The sequence below is a fragment of the Vicugna pacos genome, chromosome 1 (genome assembly GCF_048564905.1).
Source record: "Vicugna pacos chromosome 1, VicPac4, whole genome shotgun sequence".
NCBI classification, from domain to species: domain Eukaryota; kingdom Metazoa; phylum Chordata; class Mammalia; order Artiodactyla; family Camelidae; genus Vicugna; species Vicugna pacos.
Window position 1 is genome coordinate 35,068,256 of NC_132987.1, and position 15,642 is coordinate 35,083,897.

At 31.6% G+C, this 15,642-nt stretch overlaps 1 protein-coding gene across 2 annotated transcripts in view; it reads right to left on the reverse strand.

Moving 5' to 3' along the window:
* KPNA4 (karyopherin subunit alpha 4) overlaps positions 1–15,642 on the reverse strand; it is a 52,201-nt gene that overhangs the window by 17,274 nt on the left and 19,285 nt on the right. Inside the window, exons 2-9 of one of the 2 annotated variants that reach the window (XM_031679549.2) lie at positions 12,979–13,065; positions 7,873–7,917; positions 6,927–7,016; positions 6,791–6,820; positions 6,648–6,700; positions 3,848–3,943; positions 3,126–3,211; positions 1,470–1,556 (exon numbers count right to left, since the gene is read on the reverse strand). In XM_031679549.2, coding sequence (XP_031535409.1) covers positions 1,470–1,556; positions 3,126–3,211; positions 3,848–3,943; positions 6,648–6,700; positions 6,791–6,820; positions 6,927–7,016; positions 7,873–7,914 — 484 coding nt within the window. In that variant the 5' untranslated portion in view covers positions 7,915–7,917; positions 12,979–13,065. The remainder of the gene's footprint in view (positions 1–1,469; positions 1,557–3,125; positions 3,212–3,847; positions 3,944–6,647; positions 6,701–6,790; positions 6,821–6,926; positions 7,017–7,872; positions 7,918–12,978; positions 13,066–15,642) is intronic. The other variant, XM_006200854.4, reaches the window with a different exon arrangement.

Genomic DNA, 15,642 nt, shown 5'->3' on the forward strand with positions numbered 1-15,642 from the left:
CTATTACAGAGAAAATATTTGTAGAATTAATATGATGATCCAGTATCAAAGCATAAAGAGTATTAATTATAAATTACTCTATGCACTTAGAAACTATACCAGAAAAAGGGAGGGAAGGGGGAACCAATACCCCTAGAGCAGTGGTTCCCATTGTGATTTTTTGGGGCCCTATCCCAAATCTACTGAAACAGAAATTCTGTGAGTCCAGGATTCTGTGTTTTAACAAGCCTTTCAAATAATTCTGATAATAGGCTAAAGTATGAGAATCACTGCCCTAGAGAAGTGCCAAATTTAATTTTTGTGTCCAGAGTGTCACTGTAACTTGTAGTATGAAAGCCAAACTGAGATATTATATTCTGTAAGTGAAAAAAAAATGCAATTTAGCATTTAAAGATAACATGATTGTTCTTTTTGCATTCATGTATTCTAATCAATTCTACAACGTCACTGGAATTAAAAACCAAAGATCAAGATATTGTGTCAGTATTTCTAAATCTAAATTTTGGTATAAAAGCGAGGGACTCTGGATACACAAACAATAGCATTCCTAATAGTACTTAATATATCATATGCCAAGAACAGTTTAAAGGGAAATTCTCCCATTTGAAAACTCCTCATTGTCGGACACTAATCATCCCTTGCCTTCCATCTTGGCCCCCAAAAGGGTAATGAAGAGGAGGTATGTCAAAGTAAAACTGATTACTTCCATTTAAGAACAATTAAAAAACAAAATCTGTTGCAAAAATAAACTTCAACATCATGGGACATAGTATAGTTCAGATTCCGGATTTTTTCATTCTCCATTGGAGGACAGGTTTTAAAATTTTTGAGTTTGGGTGAAGTTAGGCTCTAGTTATAAAACAAATTCCTGAAATGTTGGAATTGTCTTTATTCTTCCTACAATTATTTATCAGAAAAAAACCAAAAGGTATGCTAATCATGGTCAATTTAATGAGACTATCTATAAGCTACAGATACCTCCTGTATGAGGATGGCCTCATGATGATAGTGGAAAACACTACTACATTTTACTGTACTAAAATCCACAAGATACATTAAAAAATTTCAATTTAGATTCTTCTTAGGACTGCCATTATAGAGAAAAATTTTGGTTTAAGTTCTGCCTCCTTTTTTCTTATTTTCTATGGTAGTGGAGAGAGTTGAGGAATAAAATGAACCCTAAGATAATAAAGGAAAAACTAAAAGACTTAAATCATATACATATTTCACAATTATTCAAATAATTAAGAGCTAACTATATATAAAAAGATACAAAGGTATCATAAGCAACAAAAATGTTCATTCTGTTTGCTATGGGTTTATACTTAAACAGCTATAATATCTGTAAACTATTTCACAAAAACTAGTACTGAAAAAGGCAAACTGTTTTCCCTTTCAACTACTAGTAGTATTTACATGACAGCACATGATAACAATTGCTGGACTAGTGTTACAAGGTTTAGACAAACCTATGATATTTCCCAAAGCCCACACTGCTTGCTCACAGACATTTTGATGGGGTGAATGGAGAAGCCTCAGGAAAAGTGGCACAGCATCTGAAGGAGGAAAACGTAAGTTATCACTTATGTTTGAAGATACTGTTGTATGTCAATTACATATCTCAGTAAAATTTTTAAAAAGGTTAAAAATACTGTATCTAAACCAAAAATCAATCGTTTCTCTGTCGAAACCTCAAAAGAAAGCTATCAAAAATATATTTAAAATATATCCTCATTAAATAATTTTCATTAGAATAACAGTAGTGGAAAATTTCTGACTAGTAGACTATTCATCATCAAAATGACAGTTTTAACGTATCGACAAAATGTTAAATTAAACTGATAAAATTTCATTTACAATTAAACCTGGATTGAATTCTAATTTTAAGATTAATTACTTATAGATTCAGCATATCTTCAAATTTGGAAAAAAAAATTTAATTGTTGAAATAACTTTCAAACATAAAAATTTAAATAACATCACATAGGTCTTTAGCCAGGCCAGTGATTCCTGTGCCACCTTCTGAATCAGAAAATGATTCTGTTGCTTAACAAAGATGAGAAAAACAGAGACAGGTTTAACAGAATAATATTGCACTGAACAAATGATTCTTCTATTTCCTTTCTTCTTTCTGATATTGCTTTGAAAACTGCTATTTAAGTACATGTGGATCAACCATGCTTACTTATAATAAAAAGTAATTAATTTATCTATTACTTTTGGTATATTAAGACAGACTAGCAGTGTTAAATTCTAAGCCTCTTCTAATCTTTAAAGAACAAAAAAGAGAAAGGAAAAAGAGTGAGGGATTAAGACATCGTCTTGAAATCATAAAATTTACTGAACAGTCAACTACACAAAACAAAACAAAACCAAAAAAAACCAAAACAAAATCAAAGACCATTTGAACCCAAAATTATCTTTTCTATGTAATATTATAATACAAGTGTTTACAGTGCTTACTGCTTATAGTTTTTTTCCTCTTCAAAATCATGAAGAAATTATTGCTTAAGATTTTAACAAGCTTAGACAAGTATACTGCTTCCAAACTTGAAAGGGATTTTTAAAAGTACTTTCTTTAAAATTATTAATTTTTTTGCTTAGTAAAAGAATCAAATAGTATTCATGAAAACTCAGGTTATTACTTCCAATAATTATTTCCCACTTACATTTCTTGGCACACAAAGACAACCAATCTTATAATGACAATGAAAAACAATTTTCAAGCCATTCTTTACGTAGGACTACTTTATATAAGATTTCCCCAAAATGTATGAGGGAAATCTCATTAAGAGAGGCCAACAGGTAGTAGGACAATGGAAAAACACCTTTATTTATGTGATGCCCTATAAATAAAGTTTAACTACAAGAATGTAACCTGCTACTATGATTAGGAAATGTTCTCAGATTCAGAATCAAATGCGTTTTTGGAAATGGAAAATGTCAGTCACTGGGACAAGATGACCAAAGTAACATACTTAAGTTGGCCTATTTCAATTACCGTGTGTTACAGAATAGCTAATATTTTATAATATAAATAACTCTATTCTTTTAGGAAAAGCACTGTTTTTTAAAAAATTAACTTAATTGAAAATTACATTTTTGTCTGTTAATAACCAACTTACTAGACTGAACTACTGCTTGAGTTTGTTCAGAGGTTCCAGATGCAATGTTTGTCAAAGCCCATGCAGCTTCAAACTGTAAAGAAGGACTACAAAAAATATATATATAATAATTTTAACAAGTAGGGATTTTTATATTGGCCCAAGTATCTACAAACCATTCCTCCCCTCTAGCATTTTATATTAAATATTTTGCTTCAAAACGTATCTATGTATTCAGCACTTTTTTTAAATCTCCAATGACTATTTAAAATATCTCTTCACTATATAATGCATACAGCCTCCTCAGGTGTACTTGTTTTTAGTAAGAACTCTTTATTAAGATACCTCCACATTACTACCCAAACAGTATTCTCAAGTATCTATGTGGCTAAACTAGACTGACTAGCAGACTACTTATTCATCATCAAAATGACAGTTTTAACATATTGAGAAATGTCAAATTAAGCTGATAAAATTTCATTCACAATTAAACCTGGATTGAATTCCAATTTTAAAAAGCTTACAGTTTTCAAAGCTTACAAGTTAAATGTATCATTTGAAAGTCTGTTTGGCCTTTACCTTCCTCTCTTGGTGTTAACACACCTTACATTGTTTTTCACTTTGGCTTTTCCACTCCATCTTACAGCCCCTTCTTTTTTCTTTCAAGATCAAACTAAATACTAGAAAATCTTGTCTCCTATAAAGGATACATCCTAAATTATTTCTTAAAATAATGTACTTACTTGTCATCTCTTTCAAGACAATGGACTAAAATAGGCAATATTCCAGATTTTATTAAGTCATCAATTGGTGGATTTCGATCACTGGACAAAAGCTTCCTATAAGAAAGATATAGATATATATATATATATATATATATATATATACCATATGTGAAACTTAATGACATATAGTTAAATTCAAATTCATATTCGATATAGCTATTATAATAAATCTGGATATCTGGCATAAATATTCTTTCTGAAAGTTACTTTTTAAATTTATATAATGTAGCCTTTTCTATATTATAAAAAGATTGATTTACAAATTTATAGATTATTAACAAGGAAAAAATAGCCATGAACCACTTTACCACTTTTTAAAAATTAGTATAGTAATATTATTCCCACAGTTAAGTCCCAAATATAACATAAAAAGATAACTAAATGTTTTATATGTGTTACCTTTGGACTTAATTTTGAGGTCAGAGAAAAAAAATGGGCAGACTCCTTCAACATGGCATTTACCTTACTAAGAAAGGAATTAAGAGGTCACTAATGTATCCCAAATTATTCATTACTAGGTCACAACAAAGTCAAAGGGCAAAAAATAGGCAGGATGCTGGTACAAGTTTATGACTGCTATTAGTGTCCAGTTCTTCAATCCTACTCTATACACCAAATCAGAGGTCATAAAAGCTTAATAACATTCTCATCTCAGCAACTAAAGGAACTGGAATAAGCACAGCAATACACAGAAAAATATCCAGAGAGATATTAGAGATACTAAGGTGAACAAGACAGACATCCTTGCTCTTATAGAGCTTAGAGCAAAACAACAATATTCATTTACACATGTGGTAGACTGTATGTAGTTTTAGCTGAAAAGCCCTCAATGTGACCCAACACAAATCTTCACCCATTTAAACCCCAGAACTACTATATAAAGGTAATGTTTAAAAAAGCTTTATCAATCTGCTGTATACCAGAAACTGACACAACATTGTAAACTGATTGCTCTTTAATAAAAATACGTATGTATACATATAAAAAAGAAAGCTTAATCAGATTCTATATAAACTAAGTGATAGCTGCTAATTTACTACCCTATCAATGTAAACTCCTTGACCTAGGCTTTACACCATTTCACACATTGGCTCCATCTTATTTACCTAACTAACCTTATTCTCTGTTATTCGACAATAGGTCAGTTGTCTGTCCCAACATTTCAGTCTCATTTCCAGGCCCTCCATATCCTAATTCCTCACACCTGGAATGCCCTCTTTCCTGTTTATTCAAACTATCTATTCAAAGTCCATTTCAAGTTATATGTTTTCACAATACCCTCTCTGAATTCCACAGCATATGCCTACATTTATTATTGAACGTCACGATTTCTTACGTAGTTTTTGCCTTCTTCATTAGGTTCTAAATTTCTTCAAGAGCAAGAACTTATTCCACATGCTTTTCCACAGTATTTTCCATAATAAATGGCACAATTCTTTGCACAAAGTAGGAAATAACCCAGACTTTTTTTAACCCAGTCTTTCTTAATCAAGGTTTCAAATTTATTAAAATAATTTTTTTTCACTACTTCATTGAGGACATTCTTAAAGAGAAATAGCCTTTTTCCTTTAAGCACATAATGGCACATACAATATGTACAAAATACAATATATAATCAGTCTGGTATCATTGTCTTGATTTGTGCTAAGGTGCTAGTAGTTTACCCACAGTAGCTTTTGCAACATCAATGTGAATGTTAACACAGCAAAATAAAAAAAAAGGCAAAGTCTTGGAACTATGGTGAAAATAATACCCTTTGAAGTTATCTCAGGATTTCCTAGGGACCAACAGACCATATTTTAAGAAGCCTGGCTTTAGGGGCCTTAGGGCTTTAATCATCTCCAGAACTTCATGCTGAGAAGAGCTCTTGCTCCAATACTATAATCAACCCTGACAATGATAAGCGTAAAGCTTCAATTTCTTAATCATTCTTCCTATTAACACTATTTGTCATTTTTGAGATGTGAAAGCTTCTGTGATTTCCTTCCTACATAACAAAGTTTGTTCTAAGAAGTTCTTTTACCTGAGGTGGGCAACACTGTAATTCTACTATTTCCTTATCTGTTCTAAGTTATTTACAGTGGATACACAAAAGTAGGAAAAGTCTAATAAACATAAAAGGGACTCATGCACTGGATCATATATTAGGTGAACCTATGAACTCTTGCACTTTGAAATTCTAAAACTAGACTCAACTTAATGCTTAAGTATCTCTCTCCTACACAACACAGGGTGTTATTCTTTTATTTATAAAAACACAAAGCAACCACTATATTGTACTATGACACAACCTGTCTTCCCCAACCTATTAATTAAATACAAATGTCTCAGCAAGTTTTTCTGATTTTTCCCCTTAAAATGTGAGCACATAGGTTTTACAACTGAAATATACAAAAATAACTTAATATTTCTACACTGAAAGAGACTGAGAGTCTCTGTAGGCTGAAATCTTAATGTCTCTACTTACCTGTACACTGCTACAGTAAGTTTTTATTACTATTTGATCAATATGAGGATTGTGAGAAAAATTAGCTACCAGGGCAGGATCTGAAAAATCTGACTTTTAATAAAATTAAACCTGCTAATCAATAAAAGGTAAAAGCTTTATAAGTAATGTTTTTCTATTAGTCGACAGAAATAACTTGTAAAATCAACTTTTCCCTAGCATTTGTACATACTACGCACACTAAAGCATCAGTGTACTTGTGAGTTTTGTTTAAGTTATAAAATTTAAATATGTCCTTGAAATTTAACTTACCTAGCAGCTTGAACTGCACTTAATTGAATTCCTTGGTTATCACTTGATGCATTCTATAAAAAATAAAACAATTTTTAGATGCAAATACACGATAATTAGTTATTAAATCCAAGAAATAAAGAGAGGAAAAAAACTCAACTTACTTGAACAATAGCTTCTAAAGAGGTATTTTGCTGGGGAAAAAGTTAGAGAAAACTAAGTTAAAAAATCACCTTAAAATTCTATATTTACGTAAAAATCTTTCATTGGTATTTTTAAGTTTCCAGAATAACAACTTACCACTCTATAATCACCATCTATATCAGAATCTTCACAGATATCTTCATGTGGTACGTTCCTTCTCTTTAAGAGATGTTCATCTCTTTTATTCTTTAAAATAATAAATAAATAAATAAAAGAACTTCAGTTAAATTTTAAAAAGCTAAATACTTTCATATAAAGTTAGGTGATCCCGTGCCTACAAAAAAATACGAAGTGCCTTTTAAAAGTAAAATGCAAATGCAGAAAATCAAAACCAAATTGTGAATTAAACACTTAAGCAACACTAATTTGAGTCCCAAACTCCAAATACTACATTTTTAATGAACTGTGAACTACGTAAAAACAAACTAAAAAATGAAATAATTTGATTAAAAAAGACAGTGTACAGTTTAAGCCAGAACCAAACATACATATTTATTTAAAAGTACTAAACCATTTTATATATCATATGGAAGCTTCTCTTTATCACCTAAAAACAAAGTCAAAGCAAAAGTTGGGCAGTTCAAAATCAGACAAAAATCAACAATGCCTTATAAAAATCAAGGGCCACATGAATTTCACTAAAATGTCTGGGACAAATTAAAAAATATATTCTCAACTAACCTACTTTAATACTTGAAAAGTTGATACAATTTTTAAGTAACAAGTTCCCTTCAGGGAGTAATTACTATGTAAATAGCAGAATTATTTAGTTAACTATATACTCATGGACTTATACTTTCTATAAATCATCTAAAATTAAGGAAGGAAAAAAACATCTGATAATGTGTTCTCTATTTTTGGGTAGTGGACAAACTGTATCTTGCCAACTTTAATAGCTTGTCAAATTTAGTCAATCTTTCCATTTTCAAAATAAAAAGAAATGCTAATTAAGCACTTGAAACTAATATACATTTGCTATCTTCTCTATCTGCTGTAATGTTACTAGAATTATACTTGGAAGTACTCCAAATTAATCACTCACCTTCCTTAATTCAACTACAACTTCATTTCGTTGTCTTCTCATAGTCTACAAGAAATTAAAGAAAATTATTTTTAAAAATTACCTCAAATTCCATCACTTATAGAAAACTGCAATTAACATTTTGATGTACATTCCCTAATCTTTTCTTCTAATCAGATATGTACATAGTCATATTTTACTCATAATAATTATATAGATGATTTTCTATCTTCATATTCACATTCTCAAACACTGAAATCTGCTTTGAAATTATTACTAGATCTGTAATATTAGATGTATCATAATTTTTTAAAACTGTAATACAAGAATTATTAAAATACAAATGTACAAAAAATAAAAGAATCCATAATCTCACCCTCTATATGAACCAATTTAGAAAGCAGGAGAGAGGTATATATAAGCTCAGTGGTAGAGCACATGCTTAGCATGCATGAAGTCCTGGGTTGAATCCCCAGTACCTCCATTAAAAATAAATAAATTTAAAAATTAAAAAAAAAAAAAACATGTACAAGGTTAGTAAATTCAACTGCCTTTAAAAAGGGGTGGGAGGTGGGGGAGAGGGAGAGAACCTTCCCATCTATCCAGTCTCTTTACCTAAAGGTAAACACTGTTAGATTTACTACGACTCTGACACACTTACCTATTTATTTATTTTTGTTTACTTTATCTATAGGTCTTAGTGATCTTCCATGGTGGTAAATGCATATCTGTTTTATTCTGTCTAAAGAGCACATAATTATTCTATCACATATTGTAACCATTCAATTTTTTAACATTTTTTTCACTTTAAAGTTACCTAACACATGGATACATGCTCACTGCAAAATATTCAAACATTCAGAAACAACAAAAGTTCAAGCTCTTTCTATGTATAGGTCCACTTCATTCTAATGACTATATATGCCAAGACATATTAAGTAGAAATGGCAAGTAATACTCAGAATGCCAAATAAATATCTCAAACTTATATCTGAAACCAAACTTTTGATATTTAACAAACATATGTACCCTACTCCATCTAATACGGTTCTTAAGGAAGGTGAACTTATGGGTTCTTTTACCATTCATACCTTTGATTTTTATAAGCCTTATGTTACCATTAAATTTTTTTAAAAACTCAGTATTACAGATCTATTAATAATTTCAAAGAGATTTTCAGCAAATGGCAACTCCACTCTTTCAGCTGCACAGACCAAAAATCTTAGAGCCATCCCTGACCCTTCTTTTTTCCCTCACATTTCACATTCAGTTTGTTAAGCAAATTCTACTGACTGAACCTTCAAAACTTAACTGACTTCTCTACCACCTCCTCTCTGGACCAACTTACTAATCTCTCTCCTAGGTTGCTGCAAAAGCCTCCTAATTTGTATCCCTCTTTACACTCTTGCCATCCATCTTTCTCCTAGTCCATTACTATCACAACCACCGAAGTAATCTTCATAGGGAATTTTAATTTTTGTGTGTCACAGACTTCTTTAGCAGGCTGGTCAAATCAATGGACACCTCCTCAGTGTTTTTAAATAAATGAAACATGTAAGATTACAACCCCCCCCAAACTGATATATAGTTGCAAAAAAATAGAAATACAAAAAAAAATACTGTAATATATGCACTTCATTATCATACTAATTGTAATCTACCAGTGTGTCTAATACCTATTACATACTTTCAAAGGAATGAAGACCATAAATGGTATTTCAGAGTATCTTGCAATAATGTGATTTTTATTGGTGATGACAAAAATCACAGGTAATGTTAATAACTACTGAGGTTTATTGGCTACATTATTAAGTGAAGGAAATACTGTTTCTAAGTTCCCAGGCCCTCCTGAATTCTACCCATAGACTCCATGGGAAGGACTCAGTAAAGAATCTTTTCTAAAAAGTCAATCAGATCATGTTATTCCCTTCTTCAAAACCATCCAATGGTTCTCTACTTTAAATGTCCAGTCATTGCAACGACTTAAGTCCACTTTAATCTTTCTACCTCATCCCCTCCCTAGTTAATCACCTCTCAGATCTAAGCTCCTTTCATTCTCTCCATTCATTCTGCTGTATCCTAACTTTGCTATTCCTCTAACACACTGGAAATTCTCTCTCTTCAAGGCCTTCTGTAACACACTATACATCAACTGCTAAGATGGACTCTAGAGTCAAAGTGCATAGCTCCAATTTTCAGCGTAATACTTAATAGCCTGCCATGCCTGTTTCCTCATCTTAAAATGAGAATAATAAAATACCTATTTCACAAATTACAATAAGGGTTAAATAAGTTAACATATGTAAAGTGCATAACTAGTTCCTGGCACATGGCAGTGCCCATGTTAGCTATTTATTACCACTACTGCTGCTTCCTCAGGCTGCAATGCTCTTCCCTCACTATCTGCAGGGTTCACTCATCTTTGAGTGTTTCAAATGTCCCTCCGTGGTGAGGTCTTCCTCTTCCTAACTATCCAGGGACTATGTGTCTGGGTACTCTCTATTGAGCTTCTCTGCCTAATTTCTCCATACCACTTATCACTTTCTAACATACTATATATAACTTTATTTATTATCCCTCTCCCCCACTAGAATGTAAGTTCTATCTATAAGGAATAACATGAGGAATAAGTACTATTCCTTCTCAAAATATACTGGTATACTTATATGTACAGAAATCTTTACCTCAATTTTTGACCAAACCAATTTATTCCATCTTTGTTTAAGTGATCATTCGAACTTTGGTACAGACATAGGTTTTAAAAATACCAAGACTCAATTTTAAAATGTTAATAAGATTGGCTTGAAATGAATGAAATAAATTAGCCAGGTATTACAATAAGAGTTTCAATTTTCACTATAGTTTAATCATTACAGCCTTAAGAGGTAAGAAGAAGAAACATTTCTTTCTTTTTAGAAATAAGGAGACTAAGGCTTAGAGAGTTGAATTACTTGGCCAAGGCTACATAGCTAGAAATGGGACAGCCAGGATTAGAATTCAGACAGCCTCATACAAAGCCAATTAACCCCTAAGCCATACTGTCTCCCGCAAGTTTTAAAGTCAGAGTTCAAGCCAATGTTAGAGCCTGTGTTTCATATTAAAGCAAAAGTACTATTATTGAGACAGTGGGCTTTCACTGTATCATAATACAAAACTAACAAGCAACTCAAGTAAGTGACAATACCATAAACTATGTCCTGTGTCTCATATACAGAAAATAAAATCTGTAAAATGTACTACTTAAAAGATTTGTTCAATAATAGGTTGACTTCTGACAGAGATTATTTGTAGTCTAAGAAATTTGCATTAGTTAAATAAAACCCTGCATCTAAAGAAATGAGATTAAGGTATAATAAATGGGCTTTAACTTCTTTTTACTAAAGCAAACTATTAACAAATTATAAACAGATGCTACATATTTACATAAATATTTGTACCACAAAATTTTTTCCCATTTTTAGTATATCTTATTTATTAAATTTGAAGTTTCTAATCATTTGTAATAAAGGATTTATCAAACCAATTTGACACTGTATTTGTGACATAAGCTTTGGGCTATTATTGCCCACAGAAACTTAATTTGCAAAATGAGAGAACTGACAATCTCTTTCTTATGGCGCAAGAAAGAGTTTTCTTCTCTTGACAGAAGGCTGTTACCTCCAAGGTGAAGACTGAATGAAATAGTAGAAAGACATCAGATGCACCAGCCTGATAGCATTTGCCCATGCTTTTTATTGCAAAAAATAAATGCCTTAAAAGTGGCATTATATATTTGGACATTTTCAAGGCACAACCCCATCTCAAATCAAGGACTTTTATTTCTCTGGGGGTCCCATTAAAGGGGTATGTAAGGTTTCTTTTTCTAAATCTTTCCTTATCTTAAAAAACAGGGTTTTTATATACTATACGCAAATACATTAACTGCGGATTCACATGACCTACACTGATGCAGTAAGCTGCTGAAGAATTTCAAAAGGCTGCCAAACTGACCAACGGCTTATTTATAGGCCAAAGACTATCCAAAGGACAAAGGCTGTAAAGGGTGGGGTATTGAATAAAGAGTAGAGTTCAAGATGATTGCCCAGAATTTTTATATTTCTTTGCTTGTAATATGGCTTCAAAATTCTAAATTCTGGCAAAAGGAGGCAAGAAATTGTCAAAAAATTCAAAACAAATGAATCTTACAGAACACAGAATGATACTTTTATTTAAAAGGAATGTCGATTTTTAAAATTAACAAATAATTACTATGTGTCCATTACTGTGCTAGGTTCTAGGGATTAAACACTTTCTCTGCTCTGGTTGGGTGTAGAGTATATAGTTCTTTTTACTTAATTTCTAAGTCACTTTTTAATCAATGTACAGTTTTCTTTAAAACTTTAAAAACTACTAATTTTAAGATATGATGATGTAAATAATACACTGTATGAAACAGAATGATTTAAATTTTCTTGAGTAAAAAGTTAGGGTTTAGATCAATAAGGACTCAGTAAGTCTCACTAGAGAAAAATGTTTAAAGAAAATTCTAAAGTTAGTCATCCAAAGGGTAAGGAACAGAATAGTCTGATTTTATTTCATACAGCCTGTCATTTATACCCTAGGAATATTGATATTTAGGTAAAAGCACAAAAAGAAAAAAATTAAATAAGGAGAAGGTCTTTTGTGAAGTAATGAGATATTTTAAAACTGGACTGTAGTAATGTTAGCACAACTCTGAAAATTTACTAGAAATCATTTAATTGTATATTTAAAATGGGTGAGTTTTACACAAGGTGAATTTTATCTCAATATAGCAGTTTTTAAGAAGTTATATACACATATCTGATAAGTACAATGGCTATTTAACCCAATAAATATAGTAAAAACAAATGCTAAAAATAAATAACTATAAAAATCTGTTTTCCCCTTCTTTACCTATTTCTCCCTCCTTTCATCTTCATTCTTGATCTCTCCAGCAGCATTCATTATGATGCTTATTTATGACTTTGCCAAATAGTATACATGTTGTCAAATTGCATGTAATTAACAAATAAATTTAAAATTTACATTTATGACAATAAAGTTTTAAATGCTTAAGATTAAATGCTTGCTCAAACTGTGGATTTATTTCTCAGAGATAGTACTTACTAATGGTAGCAGTAGTAGAGAAAAATTCTAATTAGCACTACTAGTAACAGGCAAAAGTCTTCATAAACAGAATCAAGTTCTTCATCTCTGACAAGTAAAAAGATTAATGGAGATAAGTATAAGAGAAGTCTGAAAGTAAACTCATAGTAGGAGGCCAGATTTAACCTTCACAAACTTTTGGAGCAGTTTTAAATAATTCTAGGCTACAGACACCATACTTTAAAATGATCTACATGTAAATTATAAGCACTGAAACTTAATGTATTAGTATATGAATGTAATTTTTTTAAAAATCACAAAAAATGTAAGAAACTGTTAACAGTTGTTAACTCTAAGGAATGGAATTACAGTAGAGTTTCACTAACTACTCAATATTCAAACAATAGGAAAATGCATTAAATTCAAAAGTTAGACAGGTCTGTTTGGAAAATTTAGAAAATAAAGATAAGAAGAAGAGGAAAAGTTAAGTTTCCAAAGTTTTCTGTATTTACCCATCTTGTACAAGGGCTACGTGTGTATGTGCGTGTGTGTATATATATAAAATATAAGAGGAGAAAATACATGCATACATACACGTCTCCCCCCAAGATGAGTTACTACCATGACTAAATACCACTCTACTGGTATATGGCTACTAGTCCCAGTTCTACCTTCAATCAATGCAATCTTAGGCAAGTTACCATATTTATGGGCATTAATTTCTTCATCTGTAGAGTGAGGGGATTTCAACATCTTTTTATGCCTCAAAATTATCAATTTTATCAACTTCAAAAAACAATGTTGTCACAAAAACATTTAACTGCCATTTGTACAAGTTACTACATGTGGCAGTAATTTCTATGCTCAGAATCCTGAAAAGGCCATGGCTCAAAATTGTAAATAATGAAGTATTTTGTGGCTCTGGTATAGTTGCTCAGTGTTTTCACATTTTGCATCTTTTTTTTCCTTAAATTATGCTGCAAATGTTAAAAGGACATAGAAATCTTAGAGTTTTCAATAGCTAGATTTGGTAACTGAGATAATCACCAAACAAATGAACTCTGAGTATATGTGTGTGTGTCTGTGCATGTGTGTTGCTGATGAGCAAGTGACTGGAAGGGAAAGAAAAATGTTAAGAAATGACCATAAGTTTGGTGAGACACATATAACCAACCTTCTCAGAGATGGGAAATGCTGCAAGGTGAAGTTTCAGAATCACTTATAGAAAATGATTAAGAACAAAGTATAAAGAAACCTGTTATACTAATCAAATACATATTTGAGTTTTATAATGAGCAAAAGGGAAGGTACTCCCTTCATTTTTAGAATGAGACTGATCAAATCCTGGCAAGAATGATCATTTATCTTCAAATGTTTTCAAGTACTTTACAGAAGAAATACAATTTCAGGAACTGACTGAATGACAGGTTGTAGGAAACGCAATACATGGGAAAGACAATGGGAAAAATTACAAAGAACAAGAAATAAATGAGATTCAACCAAATTAAGGAAGTCAACACAACTCAAGCTTTACTACCAGTGAAGAAATCTGCTATCTCTGCTTATCTGGTGCATTCTCAGATTAGAAAACCAATTTATTTTTCCATTTACAAAACAGTATCAGATTAAAGCAAAACAGGAAAAGCAAGAGATCAAGGAATATTTTCCTTGTATGTTATATACATATATGAACATAATTCAAATTCATGGTTTTGTTACAGGAAAATCTACACAAATAGCACTGCAGGAAAAAATAGAAATCATTTAAACTATCTCATTTTGTACGGAAAGCCCAGTGACTTGCCCAAGAACAGCAAGGTTCAGATTATCCTGGCCTTAGTCCAATGTTCTTCATACTAACACACTACTTTTTCATTCTAGGTCTGCTTCTGTTATATGTCCTTCAAATAAGTTACTTTTCCCTCAAAAATTTAAAAAATATTAGCTTTTTTTGTGAACTTATGTTCAAAGACTTCTACAATGGCAACAGAAAACTCCTCATTAAAAGGCAAATCACTGAATTATTTTACTAAAGCACCATTTGTGAAGCATTAACTCTTAATTACGCTCACATACTAAACAGATGTGTACATCTACACAGAAAGCCAGTCATTCATCCAACAAACGATTACTGGCCGCTATACATCACAAACTGTTCTCAGCATTAAGGCACAGCAGGGAACAAAAGGACAAAAATCTCTATCTTCATGGAATCTACGTTTTAGTGTGGGGAAAGAGAATAAAACTAAAATATATAGTATGTTAGACAGTAATAAATGTTAGAGAGAAACATATAAAGCCGAGAAGTAAAAACCTTAAGATGAGTGAGCAAGCCATGTGGATATTTGGCAGACAGTATTCAAAAGGAAGAGTAATTAGCAAGTAAAAAAGGACCAGACATGAGAGAAAAGGAAAAGGCAGAGTCCAGGTGGCTGACATGCAATGAACAAAGAGCAGTAGGAAATGGATGGCCACTGTAAAGATACTGGCATTCACTCTCTGTGAGAGAGAAAGCTACTGATGAGTTTTGAGCAAAGGAGACATACTCTGACTTACAATCATTCCAGCCATTGTTTTGGGAATACACTATAACTGTAATAATCCAGGTAACAGATAATAGGGTGCAGTAGAGTGATAGCAGCGGAGATCACAAGATGTGGATTCTGCATATATTTTGAAGACTGA